The 27701-nt window shown below is 46.9% G+C and overlaps 2 protein-coding genes across 2 annotated transcripts in view; both read right to left on the bottom strand.

The window, feature by feature from the left end:
* Positions 1-14248, bottom strand: part of LOC106595994 (low-density lipoprotein receptor-related protein 6) — a 98764-nt gene extending 84516 nt beyond the window's left edge. The window contains 2 exon segments of the mRNA XM_045713399.1: positions 7431-7845; positions 13881-14248. Of these exon segments, the coding sequence (XP_045569355.1) occupies positions 7431-7845; positions 13881-13935 (470 nt within the window). The 5' untranslated portion in view covers positions 13936-14248.
* Positions 14249-25175: 10927 nt separating this feature from the next.
* mansc1 (MANSC domain containing 1) overlaps positions 25176-27701 on the bottom strand; it is an 11406-nt gene continuing 8880 nt past the window's right edge. The window contains exons 3-5 of the mRNA XM_045713401.1: positions 27411-27560; positions 26963-27237; positions 25176-26632 (exon numbers count right to left, since the gene is read on the bottom strand). Coding sequence (XP_045569357.1) covers positions 25631-26632; positions 26963-27237; positions 27411-27560 — 1427 coding nt within the window. The 3' untranslated portion in view covers positions 25176-25630. The remainder of the gene's footprint in view (positions 26633-26962; positions 27238-27410; positions 27561-27701) is intronic.

The following is a 27701-nucleotide window of genomic DNA, read 5'->3' as shown; positions in this document are numbered from 1 at the left end:
CCACCCTGTTCAGGGGGGACCGGAGCCCTACCACCCTGTTCAGGGGGGACTGGACCTCTCACCCTGTTCAGGGGGGACTGGAGCCCTCACACCCTGTTCAGGGGGGACTGGAGCCCTCGCACCCTGTTCAGGGGGGACCGGGGACCTCGCACCCTGTTCAGGGGGGACTGGAGCCCTCGCACCCTGTTCAGGGGGGACCGGAGCCCTCGCACCCTGTTCAGGGGGGACTGAAGCCCTACCACCCTGTTCAGGGGGACCGGGGACCTCGCACCCTGTTCAGGGGGACTGAAGCCCTACCACCCTGTTCAGGGGGACTGGACCTCGCACCCTGTTCAGGGGGGACTGAAGCCCTACCACCCTGTTCAGGGGGGACTGGACCTCGCACCCTGTTCAGGGGGGACTGAAGCCCTACCACCCTGTTCAGGGGGGACTGGACCTCTCACCCTGTTCAGGGGGGACTGGACCTCGCACCCTGTTCAGGGGGGACTGAAGCCCTACCACCCTGTTCAGGGGGGACTGGACCTCGCACCCTGTTCAGGGGGGACCTCGCACCCTGTTCAGGGGGGGACTGGCCCTCGCACCCTGTTCAATTTTAAGCCCTAAATACAGCCTGGACAATACAGGCTGGTCCAGATCCTACCAATATAACGCCCTAAATACAGCCTGGACAATACAGGCTGGTCCAGATCCTACCAATATAACGCCCTAAATACAGCCTGGACAATACAGGCTGGTCCAGATCCTACCAATATAACGCCCTAAATACAGCCTGGACAATACAGGATGGCCCAGCTCCTACCAATATAACGCCCTAAATACAGCCTGGACAATACAGGATGGTCCAGATCCTACCAAAGCACCCCCACAACATGATGCTGCCACCCCGTGCTTCACGGTTGGGATGGTGTTCTTCGGCTTGCAAGCCTCCCCCTTTTTCCTCCAAACATAACGATGGTCATTATGGCCAAACAGTTCTATTTTTGTTTCATCAGACCAGAGGACATTTCTCCAAAAAGTACGATCTTTGTCCCCATGTGCAGTTGCAAACCGTAGTCTGGCTTTTTTTTATGGCGGTTTTGGAGCAGTGGCTTCTTCCTTGCAGAGCGGCCTTTCAGGTTATGTCGATATAGGACTCGTTTTACAGTGGATATAAAATTAGCCTATCAGAAGCTTCTAAAGCCATGACATCATTTTCTGGAATTTTCCAAGCTGTTTAAAGGCACAGTCAAACTTAGTGTATGTAAACTTCTGACCCACTGGAATTGTGATACAGTGAATTATAAGTGAAATAATCTGTCTGTAAACAATTGTTGGAAAAATGACTTGTGTCACACACAAAGTAGATGTCCTAACCGACTTGCCAAAACTATAGTTTGTTTAACAAGAAATTTGTGGAGTGGTTGAAAAACCAGTTTTAATGACTCCAACCTGAGTGGATGTAAACTTCCGACTTCGACTGCAGCTCATCTCAGCTGAACAAAGACTTATTTGAGTTGGAGATTTGACAAGCAGCTGATTCAAAATGGAAACTATGTGACCCACCTAAATGTATGTGACAGAGATTAGTGTCTGTCCCAGATGGCTCGCCGAACGACGGAAAGAGACAAACCTATTTCATCCACTCACCACAGAGCACAGACTGGAGAAATGTAAACAAACAGTGTAAACAGCCGTGTCCACTGGACCAGAACAGAGTAAACAAAGTGTTTACAGCCGTGTCCACTGGACCAGAACAGAGTAAACAAAGTGTTTACAGCCGTGTCCACTGGACCAGAACAGAGTAAACAAAGTGTTTACAGCCGTGTCCACTGGACCAGAACAGAGTAAACAAAGTGTTTACAGCCGTGTCCACTGGACCAGAACAGAGTAAACAAAGTGTTTACAGCCGTGTCCACTGACCAGAACAGAGTAAACTGTCCAGTAGACAGTAAATCTCTAAGCAACATATTAGCCCCGTGTAAATCTAGACGAGGAACAGACATATCCGTGTAAATCTAGACGAGGAACAGACATATCCGTGTAAATCCGGACGAGGAACAGACATATCCGTGTAAATCCGGACGAGGAACAGACATATCCGTGTAAATCCAGACGAGGAACAGACATATCCGTGTAAATCCGGACGAGGAACAGACATATCCGTGTAAATCTAGACGAGGAACAGACATATCCGTGTAAATCCAGACGAGGAACAGACATATCCGTGTAAATCCGGACGAGGAACAGACATATCCGTGTAAATCTAGACGAGGAACAGACATATCCGTGTAAATCCGGACGTGGAACAGACATATCCGTGTAAATCTAGACGAGGTACAGACATATCCGTGTAAATCTAGACGAGGAACAGACATATCCGTGTAAATCCAGACGAGGAACAGACATATCCGTGTAAATCCGGACGAGGAACAGACATATCCGTGTAAATCTAGACGAGGAACAGACATATCCGTGTAAATCCGGACGAGGAACAGACATATCCGTGTAAATCTAGACGAGGTACAGACATATCCGTGTAAATCCGGACGAGGAACAGACATATCCGTGTAAATCCGGACGAGGAACAGACATATCCGTGTAAATCTAGACGAGGAACAGACATATCCGTGTAAATCCGGACGAGGAACAGACATATCCGTGTAAATCCAGACGAGGAACAGACATATCCGTGTAAATCCAGACGAGGAACAGACATATCCGTGTAAATCCGGACGAGGAACAGACATATCCGTGTAAATCTAGACGAGGAAAAGACATATCCGTGTAAATCCGGACGAGGAACAGACATATCCGTGTAAATCTAGACGAGGAACAGACATATCGGTGTAAATCTAGACGAGGAACAGACATATCCGTGTAAATCTAGACGAGGAACAGACATATCCGTGTAAATCCGGACGAGGAACAGACATATCCGTGTAAATCCAGACGAGGAACAGACATATCCGTGTAAATCCAGACGAGGAACAGACATATCCGTGTAAATCTAGACGAGGAACAGACATATCCGTGTAAATCCAGACGAGGAACAGACATATCCGTGTAAATCCAGACGAGGAACAGACATATCCGTGTAAATCCAGACGAGGAACAGACATATCCGTGTAAATCTAGACGAGGAACAGACATATCCGTGTAAATCCGGACGAGGGGATCAACAGCAACACTACCATCGTGATGTTTAGGTTACTAAGAGCAACCAGGAAGAAGGATTGCATTCCGTCCAATAGAGCGAGAGAGAGGATTCCATTCCGTCCAATAGAGCGAGAGAGAGGATTGGTGAACATTCCCTCTGTTGTTGAAGTCGACCCGAGATCTGGACCTCAGAGCAGAAACGCCACGACACAGACGATTCGCTGACGCTCTACCGTGTCACTAACCCCTCCTCCTTCCGTCCATGTCAGAGAAGACCCCTCCCCCTTCCGCCATGACAGAGAAGACTCCTCCCCCGTCCGCCATGTCAGAGAAGACTCCTCCCCCTTCCTACCTGGTCACGTTGTTATTAATTCAAGTCGTCCAATCACAGTTCATACCAGGGTTTAACTCCTGCACCCCCAGGTGCAAACAGATAATGCACACATGTCCTCACGACCCCATTAACACAGCATCTAGCTGTGGGTCCTGGTAGTTCTGCCGTATCAGTCCTCACGACCCCATTAACACAGCATCTAGCTGTGGGTCCTGGTAGTTGTGCTGTATCAGTCCTCACGACCCCATTAACACAGCATCTAGCTGTGGGTCCTGGTAGTTCTGCTGTATCAGTCCTCACGACCCCATTAACACAGCATCTAGCTGTGGGTCCTGGTAGTTCTGCCGTATCAGTCCTCACGACCCCATTAACACAGCATCTAGCTGTGGGTCCTGGTAGTTCTGCCGTATCAGTCCTCACGACCCCATTAACACAGCATCTAGCTGTGGGTCCTGGTAGTTCTGCCGTATCAGTCCTCACGACCCCATTAACACAGCATCTAGCTGTGGGTCCTGGTAGTTCTGCCGTATCAGTCCTCACGACCCCATTAACACAGCATCTAGCTGTGGGTCCTGGTAGTTCTGCCGTATCAGTCCTCACGACCCCATTAACACAGCATCTAGCTGTGGGTCCTGGTAGTTCTGCCGTATCAGTCCTCACGACCCCATTAACACAGCATCTAGCTGTGGGTCCTGGTAGTTCTGCCGTATCAGTCCTCACGACCCCATTAACACAGCATCTAGCTGTGGGTCCTGGTAGTTCTGCCGTATCAGTCCTCACGACCCCATTAACACAGCATCTAGCTGTGGGTCCTGGTAGTTCTGCTGTATCAGTCCTCACGACCCCATTAACACAGCATCTAGCTGTGGGTCCTGGTAGTTCTGCTGTATCAGTCCTCACGACCCCATTAACACAGCATCTAGCTGTGGGTCCTGGTAGTTCTGCTGTATCAGTCCTCACGACCCCATTAACACAGCATCTAGCTGTGGGTCCTGGTAGTTCTGCCGTATCAGTCCTCACGACCCCATTAACACAGCATCTAGCTGTGGGTCCTGGTAGTTCTGCTGTATCAGTCCTCACGACCCCATTAACACAGCATCTAGCTGTGGGTCCTGGTAGTTCTGCCGTATCAGTCCTCACGACCCCATTAACACAGCATCTAGCTGTGGGTCCTGGTAGTTCTGCTGTATCAGTCCTCACGACCCCATTAACACAGCATCTAGCTGTGGGTCCTGGTAGTTCTGCCGTATCAGTCCTCACGACCCCATTAACACAGCATCTAGCTGTGGGTCCTGGTAGTTCTGCCGTATCAGTCCTCACGACCCCATTAACACAGCATCTAGCTGTGGGTCCTGGTAGTTCTGCCGTATCAGTCCTCACGACCCCATTAACACAGCATCTAGCTGTGGGTCCTGGTAGTTCTGCCGTATCAGTCCTCACGACCCCATTAACACAGCATCTAGCTGTGGGTCCTGGTAGTTCTGCTGTATCAGTCCTCACGACCCCATTAACACAGCATCTAGCTGTGGGTCCTGGTAGTTCTGCCGTATCAGTCCTCACGACCCCATTAACACAGCATCTAGCTGTGGGTCCTGGTAGTTCTGCCGTATCAGTCCTCACGACCCCATTAACACAGCATCTAGCTGTGGGTCCTGGTAGTTCTGCCGTATCAGTCCTCACGACCCCATTAACACAGCATCTAGCTGTGGGTCCTGGTAGTTCTGCCGTATCAGTCCTCACGACCCCATTAACACAGCATCTAGCTGTGGGTCCTGGTAGTTCTGCTGTATCAGTCCTCACGACCCCATTAACACAGCATCTAGCTGTGGGTCCTGGTAGTTCTGCTGTATCAGTCCTCACGACCCCATTAACACAGCATCTAGCTGTGGGTCCTGGTAGTTCTGCTGTATCAGTCCTCACGACCCCATTAACACAGCATCTAGCTGTGGGTCCTGGTAGTTCTGCCGTATCAGTCCTCACGACCCCATTAACACAGCATCTAGCTGTGGGTCCTGGTAGTTCTGCTGTATCAGTCCTCACGACCCCATTAACACAGCATCTAGCTGTGGGTCCTGGTAGTTCTGCCGTATCAGTCCTCACGACCCCATTAACACAGCATCTAGCTGTGGGTCCTGGTAGTTGTGCTGTATCAGTCCTCACGACCCCATTAACACAGCATCTAGCTGTGGGTCCTGGTAGTTCTGCTGTATCAGTCCTCACGACCCCATTAACACAGCATCTAGCTGTGGGTCCTGGTAGTTCTGCCGTATCAGTCCTCACGACCCCATTAACACAGCATCTAGCTGTGGGTCCTGGTAGTTCTGCTGTATCAGTCCTCACGACCCCATTAACACAGCATCTAGCTGTGGGTCCTGGTAGTTCTGCTGTATCAGTCCTCACGACCCCATTAACACAGCATCTAGCTGTGGGTCCTGGTAGTTCTGCCGTATCAGTCCTCACGACCCCATTAACACAGCATCTAGCTGTGGGTCCTGGTAGTTCTGCCGTATCAGTCCTCACGACCCCATTAACACAGCATCTAGCTGTGGGTCCTGGTAGTTCTGCTGTATCAGTCCTCACGACCCCATTAACACAGCATCTAGCTGTGGGTCCTGGTAGTTCTGCTGTATCAGTCCTCACGACCCCATTAACACAGCATCTAGCTGTGGGTCCTGGTAGTTGTGCTGTATCAGTCCTCACGACCCCATTAACACAGCATCTAGCTGTGGGTCCTGGTAGTTCTGCTGTATCAGTCCTCACGACCCCATTAACACAGCATCTAGCTGTGGGTCCTGGTAGTTCTGCTGTATCAGTCCTCACGACCCCATTAACACAGCATCTAGCTGTGGGTCCTGGTAGTTCTGCCGTATCAGTCCTCACGACCCCATTAACACAGCATCTAGCTGTGGGTCCTGGTAGTTCTGCCGTATCAGTCCTCACGACCCCATTAACACAGCATCTAGCTGTGGGTCCTGGTAGTTCTGCTGTATCAGTCCTCACGACCCCATTAACACAGCATCTAGCTGTGGGTCCTGGTAGTTCTGCTGTATCAGTCCTCACGACCCCATTAACACAGCATCTAGCTGTGGGTCCTGGTAGTTGTGCTGTATCAGTCCTCACGACCCCATTAACACAGCATCTAGCTGTGGGTCCTGGTAGTTCTGCCGTATCAGTCCTCACGACCCCATTAACACAGCATCTAGCTGTGGGTCCTGGTAGTTCTGCTGTATCAGTCCTCACGACCCCATTAACACAGCATCTAGCTGTGGGTCCTGGTAGTTCTGCTGTATCAGTCCTCACGACCCCATTAACACAGCATCTAGCTGTGGGTCCTGGTAGTTCTGCTGTATCAGTCCTCACGACCCCATTAACCTGTACTGTCCCCTAACGTTCTAGTGTCCTCCAGCCTGTACTGTCCCCTAACGTTCTAGTGTCCTCCGGCCTGTACTGTCCCCTAACGTTCTAGTGTCCTCCAGCCTGTACTGTCCCCTAACGTTCTAGTGTCCTCCGGCCTGTACTGTCCCCTAACGTTCTAGTGTCCTCCGGCCTGTACTGTCCCCTAACGTTCTAGTGTCCTCCGGCCTGTACTGTCCCCTAACGTTCTAGTGTCCTCCGGCCTGTACTGTCCCCTAACGTTCTAGTGTCCTCCGGCCTGTACTGTCCCCTAACGTTCTAGTGTCCTCCGGCCTGTACTGTCCCCTAACGTTCTAGTGTCCTCCGGCCTGTACTGTCCCCTAACGTTCTAGTGTCCTCCAGCCTGTACTGTCCCCTAACGTTCTAGTGTCCTCCGGCCTGTACTGTCCCCTAACGTTCTAGTGTCCTCCAGCCTGTACTGTCCCCTAACGTTTACTACAGGTTGTCAGGTACTCACCCTCTACCCGGGTCCAGAGAGATGGTTCGGGGCTGGTCCAGGTTGTTCTACTGAGCTCTACTTTACTACAGGTTGTCAGGTACTACTCACCCTCTACCCGGGTCCAGAGAGATGGCTCGGGGCTGGTCCAGATCCTGCCAGAAAAGAACTCTCCGTAACGATCCGTCCAACTCGGCCACCTCGATCCGATTGGTCTCGGAGTCCGTCCAGTACAGCTTCCTGCCTAACCAGTCGCAGGCCAGGCCGTCCGGGGACGCCAACCCCGATACGACCACCGTCTGGGATGCCGCCGCTGCCGCCGGGCCGGACTCCGATTGGTTGAAGGTGGTGCGTTTGATGGCTTCCTCGCTGACGTCACTCCAGTAGACCAATCCCTGGGCGTATACGTAATCCACGGCGGCGGCGTCCTCCAGACCGCCGACCACCACCGTGGCGTTGGCCCTGCCGTGAGCCGCATCCACCAGCCGCAGGTCCCGCCGGTTGGCATACAGCAGGAGGGGTACACCTGGTGGTGGGCGGGGATAGGGTCAGACAGAAATACAGGAGGGGTACACCTGGTGGGGGGCGGGGATAGGGTCAGACAGAAATACAGGAGGGGTACACCTGGTGGGGGGATAGGGTCAGGAGGGGTACACCTGGTGGGGGCGGGGATAGGGTCAGTAGGGGTACACCTGGTGGGCGGGGATAGGGTCAGACAGAAATACAGGAGGGGTACACCTGGTGGGGGGGCGGGGATAGGGACAGGAGGGGTACACCTGGTGGGGCGGGGATAGGGTCAGACAGAAATACAGGAGGGGTACACCTGGTGGGGGGGATAGGGTCAGGAGGGGTACACCTGGTGGGCGGGGATAGGGTCAGACAGAAATACAGGAGGGGTACACCTGGTGGGGGCGGGGATAGGGACAGACAGAAATACAGGAGGGGTACACCTGGTGGGGGCGGGGATAGGGTCAGACAGAAATACAGGAGGGGTACACCTGGTGGGGGCGGGGATAGGGTCAGACAGAAATACAGGAGGGGTACACCTGGTGGGGGCGGGGATAGGGTCAGGAGGGGTACACCTGGTGGGCGGGGATAGGGACAGTAGGGGTACACCTGGTGGGCGGGGATAGGGTCAGACAGAAATACAGGAGGGGTACACCTGGTGGGGGGCGGGATAGGGTCAGACAGAAATACAGGAGGGGTACACCTGGTGGGGCGGGGATAGGGTCAGACAGAAATACAGGAGGGGTACACCTGGTGGGCGGGGATAGGGACAGGAGGGGTACACCTGGTGGGCGGGGATAGGGTCAGACAGAAATACAGGAGGGGTACACCTGGTGGGGGCGGGGATAGGGACAGGAGAGGTACACCTGGTGGGGCGGGGGATAGGGTCAGACAGAAATACAGGAGGGGTACACCTGGTGGGGGCGGGGATAGGGTCAGACAGAAATACAGGAGGGGTACACCTGGTGGGGGGGGGATAGGGTCAGGAGGGGTACACCTGGTGGGGGCGGGACCCCTACAGTACTACAACCCCCTACAGCACTACAACCCCCTACAGTACTACAACCCCCCTACAGTACTACAACGCCCCTACAGTACTACAACCCCCCTACAGTAGTACAACCCCCTACAGTACTACAACCCCCTACAGTACTACAACCCCCTACAGAACTACAACGCCCCTACAGTACTACAACACCCCTAGAGTACTACAACACCCTACAACAGCACTACAACGCCCCTACAACACCACTACAACGCCCCTACAGTACTACAACACCCCTACAACACCACAACACCCCTACAGAACTACAACACCCCTACAACCCCCTACAGTACTACAACCCCCTACAGTACTACAACCCCCTACAGTACTACAACCCCCCTACAGTACTACGACGCCCTACAGCACTACGACGCCCTACAGCACTACGACGCCCCTACAGCACTACGACGCCCCTACAGCACTACGACGCCCCTACAGCACTACGACGCCCCTACAGCACTACGACGCCCCTACAGCACTACGACGCCCCTACAGCACTACGACACCCTTACAGCACTACGACACCCTTACAGCACTACGACACCCTTACAGCACTACGACACCCTTACAGTCGGCCGGGGGGCAGATAACCAAGTCAGACGCAACAACCGCTGTCTGTTTCAACATCAACCAAATGAGAAGAAATGTTACCTTCATTTGGTTGAGAGCTGGATCTATTCCTCTCTGTAGTGACCTCTAACCAGAACACTATAAACATATTCAACAACTTGCTTTAGGCAGCTTGTTGTTCACAGACTGAAACGTCTCTGAACAACAAAACAAGGTCCAAACTTGAGTTATCCTCCTCCATGTTGTCTTGAGACCAGTGATTTCTGATCCAAAAAAAAACACACCAGTGATTTCTGATCCAAAAACCACACACCAGTGATTTCTGATCCAAAAACCACACCAGTGATTTCTGATCCAAAAAAACACACACCAGTGATTTCTGATCCAAAAAACACACCAGTGATTTCTGATCCAAAACACACACCAGTGATTTCTGATCCAAAAAACACACCAGTGATTTCTGATCCAAAAAACACACCAGTGATTTCTGATCCCCAAAAAACACACACCAGTGATTTCTGATCCCCAAAAAACACACACCAGTGATTTCTGATCCCCAAAAAACACACCAGTGATTTCTGATCCAAAAACACACCAGTGATTTCTGATCCAAAAAACACACCAGTGATTTCTGATCCAAAAAACACACACCAGTGATTTCTGATCCCCAAAAAAAACACACCAGTGATTTCTGATCCAAAAACACACCAGTGATTTCTGATCCAAAAACACACCAGTGATTTCTGATCCAAAAAACACACCAGTGATTTCTGATCCCCAAAATACACACCAGTGATTTCTGAGAACAGTTGAATGAAAGTTGAACCACTTTCAGTCTGCTTTTTCTTTACCTCCACGTCATCCAATATGGCTGCCAGATGGCGAGCGAGAGGGCCTAGCCTACTGTAGGACAGTATTACTGCTCAATACTACTCAGACGTGACTACCACTATCAAATTCACATAGGGAATAGTGTGTCATTTGGGATTCCAGCCTATGGGCCCTGGTCCAAGGTAGTGGACTATTTTAAGGTATAGGGATCCATTTGGGAACCACTGAATTCAATACAACCCAGACTAGACTGAAAACATTCACATCCCATAGTATATGAACACTAGTTTCAAAGTACATGGTGATAGACTATTATTGTGAAATAGGTTTATCTATCTATGCCAACTAAATTCTGTATACATCTGGCCCCTCTTTGGACACTGTGTTAACTAACCTCCAGACGAGCTTCAATGCTATACAACTCTACTTCCGTGGCCTCCAACTGCTCTTAAAACGCAGGTAAAACTAAATGCATGCTCTTCAATCGATCGCTGCCTGCACCTGCTCGGCCCGTCCAGCATCACTACTCTGGACGGTTCTGACTTAGAATATGTGGACAACTACAAATACCTAGGTGTCTGGTTAGACTGTAAACTCTCCTTCCAGACTCACATTAAGCATCTCCAATCCAAAGTTAAATCTAGAATCGGCTTCCTATATCGCAACGAAGCATCCTTGACTCATGCTGCGAAACATACCCTCGTAAAACTGACCATCCTACCGATCCTCGACTTCGGTGATGTCATCTATAAAATAGCCTCCAATACCCTACTCAACAAACTGGATACAGTCTATCACAGTGCCATCCGTTTTGTCACCAAAGCCCCATATACTACCCACCACTGCGACCTGTACGCTCTGGCCCTCGCTACATATTCGTCGCCAGACCCACTGGCTCCAGGTCATCTATAAGTCTCTGCTAGGTAAAGCTCCGCCTTATCTCAGCTCACTGGTCACCATAGCAGCACCCACTCGTAGCACGCGCTCCAGCAGGTATATCTCTCTGGTCATCCCCCCCAAAGCCAACACCTCCTTTGGCCGCCTTTCCTTCCAGTTCTCTGCTGCCAATGACTGGAACGAACTGCAAAAATCACTGAAGCTGGAGACTCATATCTCCCTCACTAGCTTTCAGCACCAGCTGTCAGAGCAGCTCACAGATCACTGCACCTGTACACAGCCCATCTGTAAACAGCCCATCCAACTACCTCATCCCCATACTGTATTTATTTATTTTGCTCCTTTGCACCCCAGTATCTCTACTTGCACATTCATCTTCAGCACATCTACCATCCCAGTGTTTAATTGCTATATTGTAATTACTTCGCCATTATGGCCTATTTATTGCCTTTACCTCCCTTATCCTACCTCATTTGCTCACACTGTATATAGACTTATTTTTCTACTGTATTATTGACTGTTTGTTTTACTCCATGTGTAACTCTGTGTTGTTGTATGTTGTCGAACTGCTTTGCTTTATCTTGGCCAGGTCGCAGTTGCAAATGAGAACTTGCTCTCAACTAACCTACCTGGTTAAATAAAGGTGAAATAAAATAAATAAATATAAAATATGAAGTGCACTTACTTCACTGAACGGCAGTAGCAAAATAAATCGCCTTCACACCGGATCCCCTCTGATTCTACCAAAGGCTTGAATAAACTGTCGTCTACTTTGCCATCTCGTAGGTGAATTTAAACCTTTTATATCAAAAACTGGGCAACGCCTAGGCAAAGACATGATGGGTATGACTCCTGGGAGAGAGACTTCCCTTCCGTAGTTCAACACAGTGACCTCAACGTGCCTTCCCTACTAGAAAGAGAACCGTGAATAAGGTTTGTGTGAGAATGAGATGTAGTCCAGATTGAATTAGGTTTATGTGAGAATGAGATGTAGTCCAGATTGAATGAGGTTTGTGTGATGTAGTCCAGATTGAATTAGGTTTATGTGAGAATGAGATGTAGTCCAGATTGAATTAGGTTTATGTGAGAATGAGATGTAGTCCAGATTGAATTAGGTTTGTGTGAGAATGAGATGAAGTCCAGATTGAATGAGGTTTGTGGGATGTAGTCCAGATTGAATTAGGTTTATGTGAGAATGAGATGTAGTCCAGATTGAATTAGGTTTATGTGAGAATGAGATGTAGTCCAGATTGAATTAGGTTTGTGTGAGAATGAGATGAAGTCCAGATTGAATGAGGTTTGTGTGAGAATGAGATGAAGTCCAGATTGAATTAGGTTTGTGTGAGAATGAGATGTAGTCCAGATTGAATTAGGTTTGTGTGAGAATGAGATGTAGCCCAAATTGAATTAGGTTTATGTGAGAATGAGATGTAATCCAGATTGTCCATGATTATTTGAACAGATGTTTACACGGTCACCTTGCAGCGGAAAACTAATATTAAATACAGATATACCAATACGTCAAGGTTCTATAGCTGGTTAGAGAACTACAATCCACATTAGCCTAGTGACTTGCAACAAGACTTTGTAGTATGTGTCCAAAAAGTTAATGAAAGCCATGCCAATGAACATCCTCTGTTCTAACGTGGTTCATGCACTATCCAGTTTTATATTGTAACTAGTTAGATACTTTTATTATAATTGACTTGCAATAAGTTAGTTAGTTACTCTTTCCAAAATGAAAGTACGCAACAAATGTGTCTTATCTGTGGAGGCACCTTTTTTAAAAACGTTTAAAATGTAACATATACAGTCAACATTATTGTTAGCCAGTGTAGCTAGCAGACTTAGCTAGGTATCAGAGTCTCTCTCTGGTTGGCTAAAGATAGTTAGCTAAATCACAACAGTAACTGCAGAAAACATCTGCCTGTAGCGTAAACAGGTGTGAAAAACTACAAACAACTAGTAAAAATCACTGCTAACTTAACTCAAAATGTTACAAACCAACAAAACAGTGGAAATTAAAAATGACTAGTTAGTTAACAATCATCGGATAGCCAACTAGTTAGCTACAGGTAGCAAGGCGCTATGGGAAAACACTGTTGTAGTTAGCCATCCTGCTAACGTTAGCTAGTTACAGTAGATACAGGTAGCAAGGCGCTATGGGAAAACACTGTTGTAGTTAGCCATCCTGCTAACGTTAGCTAGTTACAGTAGATACAGGTAGCAAGGCGCTATGGGAAAACACTGTTGTAGTTAGCCATCCTGCTAACGTTAGCTAGTTACAGATACAGGTAGCAAGGCGCTATGGGAAACACTGTTGTAGTTAGCCATCCTGCTAACGTTAGCTAGTTACAGTAGATACAGGTAGCAAGGCGCTATGGGAAAACACTGTTGTAGTTAGCCATCCTGCTAACGTTAGCTAGTTACAGATACAGGTAGCAAGGCGCTATGGGAAAACACTGTTGTAGTTAGCTAACGTTAGCAGGATGGCTAACTACTCCTGATGATGAACAAATCACATCCCCTTCACTGGGCCCCACTAATGAGCAAACGAGGCCATTGCAAAGAAAAGAGCCCCAAATCTAGACACTAGGATCCCCACCTCTGGACACCATATCCCCCCCTCTCCTCCTCCTCCTCCTCCAACTTTCCACGGAAGGAAAAAAATAAATACAAAATAAAACAAGCAAAAAAAGATCAAAACTCACCTCGTATTAGCAAACAAAAACTAGAGAACAACACAGTCCGTAGCACGGCGCCCATCTTTCTGCCTTGTTCTCACCCCGGCCGCTCCTGTTCAGCGCAGGCTTCGCATTGCTGTGTCCTAATTCCTCCGACGGAACTGTTAGATTGTAACAATATATTTGGGGCTTGTTGTTGTTTGTTTGTTGTTGTTGTTGGGGCTACAATGTAACTGTGCTTATTCTCAGTTCCATTTCTACTAGGTCTGTTTCAGGCTCGGTGGCGCTGCGATTCATTCTCCTGCCTGAGAGCAACATGCCAACCCTCCCCCCTTCTCCTTTACCTTCCCCTCCCGTCTCTTTCTCTGCTGTCTATTGTTGGACTTGATTACATTGCAGCCCCCTCTCGTCCAGCTGGATTTACAACACATTCAAAATCACTACGGTGGCTGGGGGGAAATACATTTAAAAAAATCACGCAACCGATAGGGTCAAGATACTTGTTACCCGGTCGAAGACAGAAAACCTGATCTAATATAACAATTGTTTGAGTGTGAAAGATCCACATTCCGAAAGGGACTATATTTTTTTCTGCCGGAGTACTCGGTGCTTCGGTTTTTAGAATAACATACCCCTATGACCCTGCCTCCGCTGCTGGCCGGATCTCCTTTTACTCCTCGGAAGAGAATAGAGGAAGGAGAAGAGAGAGGGGGGAATGGTATTATCATGCATTATATACTGAACCAACATAGAAAACACAACATGTAAAGTGTTGCTCTCATGTTTCAGGAACTAAAATAAAAGATCTCCAGAAATTTTCCATATGCAAAAAAAAAATCATCTTTATTTCTCTCAAATTTTTTGGCCACAAATGTGTTTACGTCGCTGTTAGTGAGTATTTCTCCTTTGCCAAGATAATCCATCCACCTGACAGGTGTGGCATATCAAGAAGTTGATTAAACAGCGTGATCATTACACAGGTGCACCTTGTGCTGGGGACAATAAAAAGCCACTAAAATGTTCCGTTTTGTCACAACAACACAATGGCCGCAGATGTCTCAAGTTTTGAGGGGAGCGTGCAATTGGCATGCCGAATGTCCACCAGAGATGTTGCCAGAGAATCAAATGTTAATTTCTCTACCATAAGCCGCCTCCAATGTCATTTTAGAAGAATTTGCCAGCCCAGGACCTCCACATCCGGCTTCTTCACCTGCGAGATTACCTGAGACCAGCCACCCAGACAGCTGATAAAACTCTGGGTTTTGTACAACTGAAAAATGTCTGCACAAACTGGTCAGAAACCGTCTCAGGGAAGCTCATCTGCTCGTCATCCTCACCAGGGTCTTGACTGGAGAAGCGTGCTCTTCAAAGATTAATCCCGGGTTTCGACTGTACCGGGCAGATGGTAGACTTATGTCATTGTGTGGGGCAAGCGGTTTGCTGATGTCACGAGATCTCGTGACGAGATCCTGATGCTCGTTGTCGTGTCGTTCATCCGCCACCATCACCTCCATGCACAATCAACAGCCTGATCGACTCGATGTGAAGGAGATGTGTCGCGCTGCATGAGGCAGATGGTCACATTCACAGAAACTGACTGGTTTTCTGACCCACTCCTCTACGTTTTATTGTAAAGTATCTGTGACCAACAGATGCATATCTGTATTCCCAGTCATGTGAAATCCATAGATTAGGACCTAATGAATTCATTTAAATTGACCTGATTTCCTTCAATGAACTGTAACTCAGTCAAATCTTTGAAATTGTTGCATGTTGTTTATATTTGTTCCGTATAGGTCTGCAAGGCAATCCCTAATTTTGCCTGGGTCTTGTTGCCACAAGACTAAATGTAATTGACCGTTAATTTTGCACAAATCTGACTAAAAGATGCAATCATTGTTAGATTTGTTATGATTGGTTATGTGCATTGGATGGTTCTCTTTTGTGATTGGTAGAGGCACCATCTCCTTCAGCAGAGGAATGTATTAATATAAAAACACATTCAACATGACATTCATATATTCTTCTCATTAATTATTATTATTATTATTATTATTATTACGGCTAATTCAAAAATGTACACCAAGAGGGAACTTTCTCTGCTCAACATCTGAGTTGAAATATTAAGAAAAATAATTCTGGATAATCAGCATCTTGTGTGGAACAGACGATCCAGTCCAATAGAGCTACAGGCTAACTAAAGGACAGTCCAATAGAGCTACAGGCTAACTAAAGGACAGTTCAATAGAGCTACAGGCTAACTAAAGGACGATCCAGTTCAATAGAGCTACAGGCTAACTAAAGGACAGTCCAATAGAGCTACAGGCTAACTAAAGGACGATCCAGTTCAATAGAGCTACAGGCTAACTAAAGGACAGTTCAATAGAGCTACAGGCTAACTAAAGGACAGTTCAATAGAGCTACAGGCTAACTAAAGGACAGTCCAATAGAGCTACAGGCTAACTAAAGGACAGTTCAATAGAGCTACAGGCTAACTAAAGGACAGTCCAATAGAGCTACAGGCTAACTAAAGGACAGTCCAATAGAGCTACAGGCTAACTAAAGGACAGTCCAATAGAGCTACAGGCTAACTAAAGGACAGTCCAATAGAGCTACAGGCTAACTAAAGGACAGTTCAATAGAGCTACAGGCTAACTAAAGGACAGTTCAATAGAGCTACAGGCTAACTAAAGGACAGTCCAATAGAGCTACAGGCTAACTAAAGGACAGTTCAATAGAGCTACAGGCTAACTAAAGGACAGTTCAATAGAGCTACAGGCTAACTAAAGGACAGTTCAATAGAGTTACAGGCTAACTAAAGGACAGTCCAATAGAGCTACAGGCTAACTAAAGGACAGTCCAATAGAGCTACAGGCTAACTAAAGGACAGTTCAATAGAGCTACAGGCTAACTAAAGGACAGTTCAATAGAGCTACAGGCTAACTAAAGGACAGTCCAATAGAGCTACAGGCTAACTAAAGGACAGTTCAATAGAGCTACAGGCTAACTAAAGGACAGTTCAATAGAGCTACAGGCTAACTAAAGGACAGTCCAATAGAGCTACAGGCTAACTAAAGGACAGTCCAATAGAGCTACAGGCTAACTAAAGGACAGTTCAATAGAGCTACAGGCTAACTAAAGGACAGTTCAATAGAGCTACAGGCTAACTAAAGGACAGTCCAATAGAGCTACAGGCTAACTAAAGGACAGTTCAATAGAGCTACAGGCTAACTAAAGGACAGTCCAATAGAGCTACAGGCTAACTAAAGGACAGTCCAATAGAGCTACAGGCTAACTAAAGGACAGTCCAATAGAGCTACAGGCTAACTAAAGGACAGTCCAATAGAGCTACAGGCTAACTAAAGGACAGTTCAATAGAGCTACAGGCTAACTAAAGGACAGTTCAATAGAGCTACAGGCTAACTAAAGGACAGTCCAATAGAGCTACAGGCTAACTAAAGGACAGTTCAATAGAGCTACAGGCTAACTAAAGGACAGTTCAATAGAGCTACAGGCTAACTAAAGGACAGTTCAATAGAGTTACAGGCTAACTAAAGGACAGTCCAATAGAGCTACAGGCTAACTAAAGGACAGTCCAATAGAGCTACAGGCTAACTAAAGGACAGTTCAATAGAGCTACAGGCTAACTAAAGGACAGTTCAATAGAGCTACAGGCTAACTCAAAGGACAGTCCAATAGAGCTACAGGCTAACTAAAGGACAGTTCAATAGAGCTACAGGCTAACTAAAGGACAGTTCAATAGAGCTACAGGCTAACTAAAGGACAGTCCAATAGAGCTACAGGCTAACTAAAGGACAGTCCAATAGAGCTACAGGCTAACTAAAGGACAGTTCAATAGAGCTACAGGCTAACTAAAGGACAGTTCAATAGAGCTACAGGCTAACTAAAGGACAGTTCAATAGAGCTACAGGCTAACTAAAGGACAGTTCAATAGAGCTACAGGCTAACTAAAGGACGGTTCAATAGAGCTACAGGCTAACTAAAGGACAGTTCAATAGAGCTACAGGCTAACTAAAGGACAGTTCAATAGAGCTACAGGCTAACTAAAGGACAGTTCAATAGAGCTACAGGCTAACTAAAGGACAGTTCAATAGAGCTACAGGCCAACTGAAGGATGATCCAGTTCAATAGAGCTACAGGCTAACTAAAGGACAGTTCAATAGAGCTACAGGCTAACTAAAGGACAGTCCAATAGAGCTACAGGCTAACTAAAGGACAGTTCAATAGAGCTACAGGCTAACTAAAGGACGATCCAGTTCAATAGAGCTACAGGCTAACTAAAGGACGATCCAGTTCAATAGAGCTACAGGCTAACTAAAGGACAGTTCAATAGAGCTACAGGCTAACTAAAGGGCGATCCAGTCCAATAGAGCTACAGGCTAACTAAAGGACAGTTCAATAGAGCTACAGGCTAACTAAAGGACAGTTCAATAGAGCTACAGGCTACCTAAAGGACAGTTCAATAGAGCTACAGGCTAACTAAAGGACAGTCCAATAGAGCTACAGGCTAACTAAAGGACGATCCAGTTCAATAGAGCTACAGGCTAACTAAAGGACAGTTCAATAGAGCTACAGGCTAACTAAAGGGCGATCCAGTCCAATAGAGCTACAGGCTAACTAAAGGACAGTTCAATAGAGCTACAGGCTAACTAAAGGACAGTTCAATAGAGCTACAGGCTAACTAAAGGACAGTTCAATAGAGCTACAGGCTAACTAAAGGGCGATCCAGTCCAATAGAGCTACAGGCTAACTAAAGGACAGTTCAATAGAGCTACAGGCTAACTAAAGGACGATCCAGTTCAATAGAGCTACAGGCTAACTAAAGGACAGTTCAATAGAGTTACAGGCTAACTAAAGGACAGTACAATAGAGCTACAAGCTAACTAAAGGACAGTTCAATAGAGCTACAGGCTAACTAAAGGACAGTCCAATAGAGCTACAGGCTAACTAAAGGGCGATCCAGTTCAATAGAGCTACAGGCTAACTAAAGGACAGTTCAATAGAGCTACAGGCTAACTAAAGGGCGATCCAGTCCAATAGAGCTACAGGCTAACTAAAGGACAGTCCAATAGAGCTACAGGCTAACTAAAGGACGATCCAGTTCAATAGAGCTACAGGCTAACTAAAGGACAGTTCAATAGAGCTACAGGCTAACTAAAGGACGATCCAGTTCAATAGAGCTACAGGCTAACTAAAGGACAGTTCAATAGAGTTACAGGCTAACTAAAGGACAGTTCAATAGAGCTACAGGCTAACTAAAGGACGATCCAGTTCAATAGAGCTACAGGCTAACTAAAGGACGATCCAGTTCAATAGAGCTACAGGCTAACTAAAGGACAGTTCAATAGAGCTACAGGCTAACTAAAGGACAGTTCAATAGAGCTACAGGCTAACTACAGGGCGATCCAGTCCAATAGAGCTACAGGCTAACTAAAGGACAGTTCAATAGAGCTACAGGCTAACTAAAGGACAGTTCAATAGAGCTACAGGCTAACTACAGGGCGATCCAGTCCAATAGAGCTACAGGCTAACTAAAGGGCGATCCAGTCCAATAGAGCTACAGGCTAACTAAAGGACAGTTCAATAGAGCTACAGGCTAACTAAAGGACAGTTCAATAGAGCTACAGGCTAACTAAAGGGCGATCCAGTCCAATAGAGCTACAGGCTAACTAAAGGACAGTACAATAGAGCTACAGGCTAACTACAGGGCGATCCAGTCCAATAGAGCTACAGGCTAACTAAAGGGCAGTTCAATAGAGCTACAGGCTAACTAAAGGACAGTCCAATAGAGCTACAGGCTAACTAAAGGACGATCCAGTCCAATAGAGCTACAGGCTAACTAAAGGACAGTTCAATAGAGCTACAGGCTAACTAAAGGACAGTTCAATAGAGCTACAGGCTAACTAAAGGACGATCCAGTTCAATAGAGCTACAGGCTAACTAAAGGACAGTTCAATAGAGTTACAGGCTAACTAAAGGACAGTTCAATAGAGCTACAGGCTAACTAAAGGACGATCCAGTTCAATAGAGCTACAGGCTAACTAAAGGGCGATCCAGTTCAATAGAGCTACAGGCTAACTAAAGGACAGTTCAATAGATCTACAGGCTAACTAAAGGACGATCCAGTCCAATAAAGCTACAGGCTAACTACAGGGCGATCCAGTCCAATAGAGCTACAGGCTAACTAAAGGACAGTTCAATAGAGCTACAGGCTAACTAAAGGACAGTTCAATAGAGCTACAGGTTAACTAAAGGACAGTTCAATAGAGCTACAGGCTAACTAAAGGACAGTTCAATAGAGCTACAGGCTAACTAAAGGACGATCCAGTCCAATAGAGCTACAGGCTAACTAAAGGACAGTACAATAGAGCTACAGGCTAACTAAAGGACAGTTCAATAGAGCTACAGGCTAACTAAAGGACAGTACAATAGAGCTACAGGCTAACTAAAGGACGATCCAGTCCAATAGAGCTACAGGCTAACTAAAGGACGATCCAGTTCAATAGAGCTACAGGCTAACTAAAGGACGATCCAGTCCAATAGAGCTACAGGCTAACTAAAGGACGATCCAGTTCAATAGAGCTACAGGCTAACTAAAGGACAGTCCAATAGAGCTACAGGCTAACTAAAGGACAGTTCAATAGAGCTACAGGCTAACTAAAGGACAGTTCAATAGAGCTACAGGCTAACTAAAGGACAGTTCAATAGAGCTACAGGCTAACTAAAGGACAGTCCAATAGAGCTACAGGCTAACTAAAGGACAGTTCAATAGAGCTACAGGCTAACTAAAGGACGATCCAGTCCAATAGAGCTACAGGCTAACTAAAGGACAGTCCAATAGAGCTACAGGCTAACTAAAGGACAGTTCAATAGAGCTACAGGCTAACTAAAGGACAGTTCAATAGAGCTACAGGCTAACTAAAGGACAGTCCAATAGAGCTACAGGCTAACTAAAGGACAGTTCAATAGAGCTACAGGCTAACTAAAGGACAGTTCAATAGAGCTACAGGCTAACTAAAGGACAGTTCAATAGAGCTACAGGCTAACTAAAGGACAGTTCAATAGAGCTACAGGCTAACTAAAGGACAGTCCAGTCCATGGGTGGTAGGTAGCCTAGTGGTTAAGAGCGTTGAGGCATTAACCAGAAAAGCTGCTGGTTTGAATCCCTGAGCCGACTAAGTGGAATATCTGGGGATGTGGTCTAGAGGAATTTAACCCTAAATTACTTTTTAATTTGAATTAATTGAATTTAATTTTAATTTGCTCCGGATAAGAAGAGCGTCTGCGAAATGACTAAAACTAAAAAGTTGGAACTGCAGCGAAAGGGTGTGTAGTGTGTGTGTGTGTGTGTGTGTGTAGTGTGTGTAGTGTGTGTGTGTGTAGTGTGTGTGTAGTGTGTGTAGTGTGTGTGTGTGTGTGTGTGTAGTGTGTGTGTGTGTGTGTGTGTGTGTAGTGTGTGTGTGTAGTGTGTGTGTGTGTGTGTGTGTAGTGTGTGTGTAGTGTGTGTGTGTGTAGTGTGTGTGTGTGTGTGTGTGTAGTGTGTGTGTGTGTGTGTGTGTGTAGTGTGTGTGTGTGTGTGTGTGTGTAGTGTGTGTGTGTGTGTAGTGTGTGTGTGTGTGTGTGTGTGTGTAGTGTGTGTGTGTGTGTGTGTGTAGTGTAGTGTGTGTGTGTGTGTGTAGTGTGTGTGTGTGTAGTGTGTGTAGTGTGTGTGTGTAGTGTAGTGTGTGTAGTGTAGTGTGTGTAGTGTGTGTGTGTGTGTGTAGTGTGTGTGTGTGTGTGTGGTGTTGTGTGTAGTGTAGTGTGTGTGTGTGTGTAGTGTGTGTGTAGTGTGTGTAGTGTGTGTGTGTGTGTGTGTGTGTGTGTGTGTGTGTGTGTGTGTGTGTGTGTGTGTGTGTGTGTGTGTGTGTGTGTGTGGTGTGTGTGTGTGTGTGTGTGTGTGTGTGTGTGTAGTGTGTGTGTGTGTGTGTGTGTGTGTGTGTGTGTGTGTGTGTGTGTGTGTGGTGTGTGTGTGTTAGTGTGTGTGTGTGTGTGTGTGTGTGTGTGTGTGTGTGTGTGTGTGTGTGTGTGTGTGTGTAGTGTGTGTGTGTGTGTGTGTGTGTGTAGTGTGTGTGTGTGTGTAGTGTGTGTGTGTGTGTGTGTGTGTGTGTGTGTGTGTAAGACACAGAGAGAAACCTTTTCATAGTTTCTAGAACGAACAACAAACTGTTATATTGTTTATTCCAAAACCACTTCACCGTGTAGATAAAAGTACACAAGAAACATTATTCAAAAATCACATTTTATTTCCTTACAAGAATTCAGGTTAATAAAACATCTAATCCCAAAGTGATTGGAAAGCAACACTTCACAAAAACAAGACCAAACTACACTTTATAAATTATCAAAGCAATACCAGTAATAAACAAGGTTATAATTCTGTGCAATTATATTAAAATTTGGCTCCATGCTCCCGAGTGGTGTGACGTGTTTTTAAAGTGACTGCGCTGCATGCCATTAAGAAGTAAGATAGCTGCGCCACCCTGTGGTACATCGTGGTATTACATGAACGCCGCGCCACCCTGTGGTACATCGTGGTACTACATGAACGCTGCGCCACCCTGTGGTACATCGTGGTATTACATGAACGCCGCGCCACCTTGTGGTACATCGTTGTATTACATCTAACCTTCCAGTGGGCATTTCTCCATTCCACTCACTCAGTCAGTCAGTAATCTCACACATTCTTCTCTGTATAAGTGCATACTCGCATAGTATACAATACAAATTGACGTATGAAAAATAATGTGCAGCCAGTGTCATCTACCTATGAAAACAAATCCTACCATTTAAAAAGAAATGTATTATATAAAAAAAAACATAGTGCATCAGATTGTACAGATTTGCATCCATCATTGTGTTCGTCCAGAACTCTGCCAGAAGCAAAGGAATTAACCCACAGTATACAGCACAGTGAAAAAACACGTGTTAAAGTCAATCAGACATATAGATTGGAGTTGGTGTCCACAGACATCTTGATATGGCTATAAATGGTTAACATGCAGAAGAGATAGGAAACTCTTATTGTACCTTATTCCTGTTTAAAAGGTCCCAGTCAGTTGTTCCTCTTTAACAGGTCAGTTGTTCCTCTTTAACAGGTCCCAGTCAGTTGTTCCTCTTTAACAGGTCCCAGTCAGTTGTTCCTCTTTAACAGGTCCCAGTCAGTTGTTCCTCTTTAACAGGTCTCAGTCAGTTGTTCCTCTTTAACAGGTCCCAGTCAGTTGTTCCTCTTTAACAGGTCAGTTGTTCCTCTTTAACAGGTCCCAGTCAGTTGTTCCTCTTTAACAGGTCCCAGTCAGTTGTTCCTCTTTAACAGGTCCCGGTCAGTTGTTCCTCTTTAACAGGTCCCAGTCAGTTGTTCCTCTTTAACAGGTCCCAGTCAGTTGTTCCTCTTTAACAGGTCCCAGTCAGTTGTTCCTCTTTAACAGGTCCCAGTCAGTTGTTCCTCTTTAACAGGTCCCAGTCAGTTGTTCCTCTTTAACAGGTCCCAGTCAGTTGTTCCTCTTTAACAGGTCTCAGTCAGTTGTTCCTCTTTAACAGGTCCCAGTCAGTTGTTCCTCTTTAACAGGTCCCAGTCAGTTGTTCCTCTTTAACAGGTCTCAGTCAGTTGTTCCTCTTTAACAGGTCCCAGTCAGTTGTTCCTCTTTAACAGGTCAGTTGTTCCTCTTTAACAGGTCCCAGTCAGTTGTTCCTCTTTAACAGGTCCCAGTCAGTTGTTCCTCTTTAACAGGTCCCAGTCAGTTGTTCCTCTTTAACAGGTCAGTTGTTCCTCTTTAACAGGTCTCAGTCAGTTGTTCCTCTTTAACAGGTCCCAGTCAGTTGTTCCTCTTTAACAGGTCAGTTGTTCCTCTTTAACAGGTCCCAGTCAGTTGTTCCTCTTTAACAGGTCCCAGTCAGTTATTCCTCTTTAACAGGTCCCAGTCAGTACACTTTTCAGTGGTGGCTGGTGCCCCCTTGAATCTGAGGAGGGACTCATAGTGATGGCTGGAATGAATAGACAGGCATCAAACACATCTAGACTTGGTTTCTTCACAGTGTTTGACGCCGTTCCATCTATTATGAGCCGTCCTCCCTTCACCAGCCTCCAATGACTCTCTTGTACATCGGGGAGGCTATCACTTTGTGCCCCTATCTGTTTGCTTAAAGGGATAGTTCACCCAAATTACACTATGACCTTTAAATTCAGAGGGTTCCTGAGTTGTTGGAATAGAGATATTGCTGCTTACGGTTCTTTATTCCTTAGCCCTCTGATATCTCTCTACTGTTCTAGAGCCCCGTGATATCTCTCTACTGTTCTAGAGCCCTGTGATATCTCTCTACTGTTCTAGAGCCCTGTGATATCTCTCTACTGTTCTAGAGCCCTCTGATATCTCTCTACTGTTCTAGAGCCCTCTGATATCTCTCTACTGGTCTAGAGCCCCGTAATATCTCTCTACTGTTCTAGAGCCCCGTGATATCTCTCTACTGTTCTAGAGCCCTGTGATATCTCTCTACTGTTCTAGAGCCCTCTGATATCTCTCTACTGTTCTAGAGCCCCGTGATATCTCTCTACTGTTCTAGAGCCCCGTGATATCTCTCTACTGTTCTAGAGCCCCGTGATATCTCTCTACTGTTCTAGAGCCCTGTGATATCTCTCTACTGTTCTAGAGCCCCGTGATATCTCTCTACTGTTCTAGAGCCCTGTGATCTCTCTCTACTGTTCTAGAGCCCCGTGATATCTCTCTACTGTTCTAGAGCCCTCTGATATCTCTCTACTGTTCTAGAGCCCCGTGATATCTCTCTACTGTTCTAGAGCCCTGTGATATCTCTCTACTGTTCTAGAGCCCCGTGATATCTCTCTACTGTTCTAGAGCCCTGTGATATCTCTCTACTGTTCTAGAGCCCTGTGATATCTCTCTACTGTTCTAGAGCCCTGTGATATCTCTCTACTGTTCTAGAGCCCTGTGATATCTCTCTACTGTTCTAGAGCCCCGTGATATCTCTACTGTTCTAGAGCCCTGTGATATCTCTACTGTTCTATAGCCCTGTGATATCTCTCTACTGTTCTAGAGCCCTGTGATATCTCTCTACTGTTCTAGAGCCCTGTGATATCTCTCTACTGTTCTAGAGCCCTGTGATATCTCTCTACTGTTCTAGAGCCCTGTGATATCTCTCTACTGTTCTAGAGCCCTGTGATATCTCTCTACTGTTCTAGAGCCCTGTGATATCTCTCTACTGTTCTAGAGCCCTGTGATATCTCTCTACTGTTCTAGAGCCCTGTGATATCTCTCTACTGTTCTAGAGCCCTGTGATATCTCTTTACTGTTCTAGAGCCCTGTGATATCTCTTTACTGTTCTAGAGCCCTGTGATATCTCTCTACTGTTCTAGAGCCCTGTGATATCTCTCTACTGTTCTAGAATACTAGAACAGGGGTCTGTTCAACGACACTATTGTTATTGTGTTGTAATGAATGACAGTACATTGATATGCTCTTAAAACGAAACTGAACGTGTTTCTTATCTAATAGAAATGTGGTTAAAGAAACTATTTAATTAAAACAGAGAAAACTGAAGAGAAATATATTATTTTTGCAGGTGGACTTTTCTTGTTTATTATCTCCCTTTGCGAACCAGGATGTGTGTGTGTGTGTGTGTGTGTGTGTGTGTGTGTGTGTGTGTGTGTGTGTGTCTGTGTGTGTCTGTGTGTGTGTGTGTGTGTGTCAGTGTGTGTAAGGGTTCAGTCACACCTCGTAGTGTAGGTCGTTAAGCTCCAGCCTGGTGTAGTGTCGCCGGTCAAACGACTCCATGGCCTTACGTCCCACCACAGCCAGGACCAGAGTCAGGATGGCCAGGCCTACCACCACCACAGCCACCAGGGAGCTCTTCAGAGCCCCCGGCCCTGCCACCTCCTTCCCTCCGCCCCGACCCTCTGTCCCTGGGGAGGCTGGGGCTGACTGGACCCCCTTGGCCACCAGCGCCGGCTCTTTTTCCGGTGTTGTCCTTGGGATCAGGGGCTCAATGGCCGCTGGGCTCTTAGTGGTGGTGGTGGTGGTAGCACCAGTCGAAGTGGTGGTGGTGGTGGTGGTGGTGGTGGTAGCTGGCTCAGTGGCTGGCTGGAGTTTTTCAGTAGTTCTGATGGGGTCTGGATCTCTGCGGTGTGTTGGTGCTGGAGCGGTGGGGTCTGGATCTCTGCGGTGTGTCGTTGAGACAGGTAAAGACGTCGTTCTTGTAGTGGCAGGATGTGGTTTGGGTTTTTTAGACGATTTGTTCGTTTTTTTGGGAGGTTTATCGGGCTTTCTGTTCATCTGTGCGGTAGTGGTTGTTGTAGGAGTAGTGTGGGCCTCTGTTAGTGGCCAGGATGTTGTTGTAGTAGGAGTAGTGTGGGCCTCTGTTAGTGGCCAGGATGTTGTTGTAGTAGCGGTTGGAGTTGGTCGTGTCATAACAGCCATTGTTACTATGATTAAAGAGGGTTGTTTTGTTGTGGTTGTCAGCTGTGTCGTTGTGGTAGTAGGTTGTGTAGTAGTGGTAGTAGTAGTAGTAGGTTGTAGTGTCGCTGTTGTGGTGGTAGTAGTAGTAGTAGTGGGTTGTGGTCTGATTGTGGTGGTAGGTGTAGTGGGTTGTGGTCTGGTTGTGGTGGTAGGTGTAGTGGGTTGTGGTCTGGTTGTGGTGGTAGGTGTAGTGGTTTGTGGTCTGGTTGTGGTGGTAGGTGTAGTGGGTTGTGGTCTGGTTGTGGTGGTAGGTGTAGTGGGTTGTGGTCTGGTTGTGGTGGTAGGTGTAGTGGGTTGTGGTCTGGTTGTGGTGGTAGGTGTAGTGGGTTGTGGTCTGGTTGTGGTGGTGGTGGTAGTAGTAGTGGGTTGTGGTGTGGTTGTGGTGGTGGTAGTAGTAGTGGGTTGTGGTGTGATTGTGGTGGTAGGTGTAGTGGTAGTAGTAGTAGTAGTGGGTTGTGGTGTGGTTGTGGTGATAGGTGTAGTGGTGGTAGGTGTAGTGGGTTGTGGTGTGGTTGTGGTGGTAGTAGTAGTAGTGGGTTGTGGTCTGGTTGTGGTGGTAGGTGTAGTGGTGGTAGTAGTAGTGGGTTGTGGTCTGGTTGTGGTGGTAGGTGTAGTGGTGGTAGTAGTAGTAGTAGTGGGTTGTGGTGTGGTTGTGGTGGTAGGTGTAGTGGTGGTGGTAGTAGTGGGTTGTGGTGTGGTTGTGGTGGTAGGTGTAGTGGTGGTGGTAGTAGTAGTGGGTTGTGGTCTGATGGTAGTTGCTGGAGTTGTAGTAGTAGTAGTAGCAGCAGCAGCAGTAGTAGTAGTAGTTGGTTGGATTGTAGAAGGTGGAGTAGGTATCACCGTGGAGGGATGAATCAAACCTATGGAGAACACGACATCAGAACATGACTGGACGAGGCAGAGATGAAAGACTCTGTAAGACAACGACGACGAGACAAGAGCACAACTAGTAGGTCTGACATGGAGCCCCTTATTCTCCAACTGGAGCTGTGGACCAGGACCCAGACGTTTAGCTGAAGGAAGATGCGCTCACCTTTGAAGATGTCGTATGTGTTGATGCCCTGTTCCGCAGCCAGGAGGGGACAGTCCCGCTCACTCTGGCAGTGGAACAGATGACAGTTGTGGTTGTTGGGAGGCTCAGAGGGCTTGTGAGGGTTGAACACAGCCAGAGTACACTTTATACCTGAGGGGAGAGAGAGCAATCAGACATGGAGAGTAATACCAAGTATCACGACGAACGATCCTTCTGTTTGAACGTTCCACCGTGTTGTCTCTCCCTCTACCAATACCAAGTATCACGACTAACAATCCTTCTTATGGATAG

This window comes from Salmo salar, unplaced genomic scaffold, assembly GCF_905237065.1.
Source record: "Salmo salar unplaced genomic scaffold, Ssal_v3.1, whole genome shotgun sequence".
NCBI classification, from domain to species: domain Eukaryota; kingdom Metazoa; phylum Chordata; class Actinopteri; order Salmoniformes; family Salmonidae; genus Salmo; species Salmo salar.
Note: the sequence above shows the minus strand (reverse complement) of the source record. Positions and strands in the feature narration are given on the sequence as shown.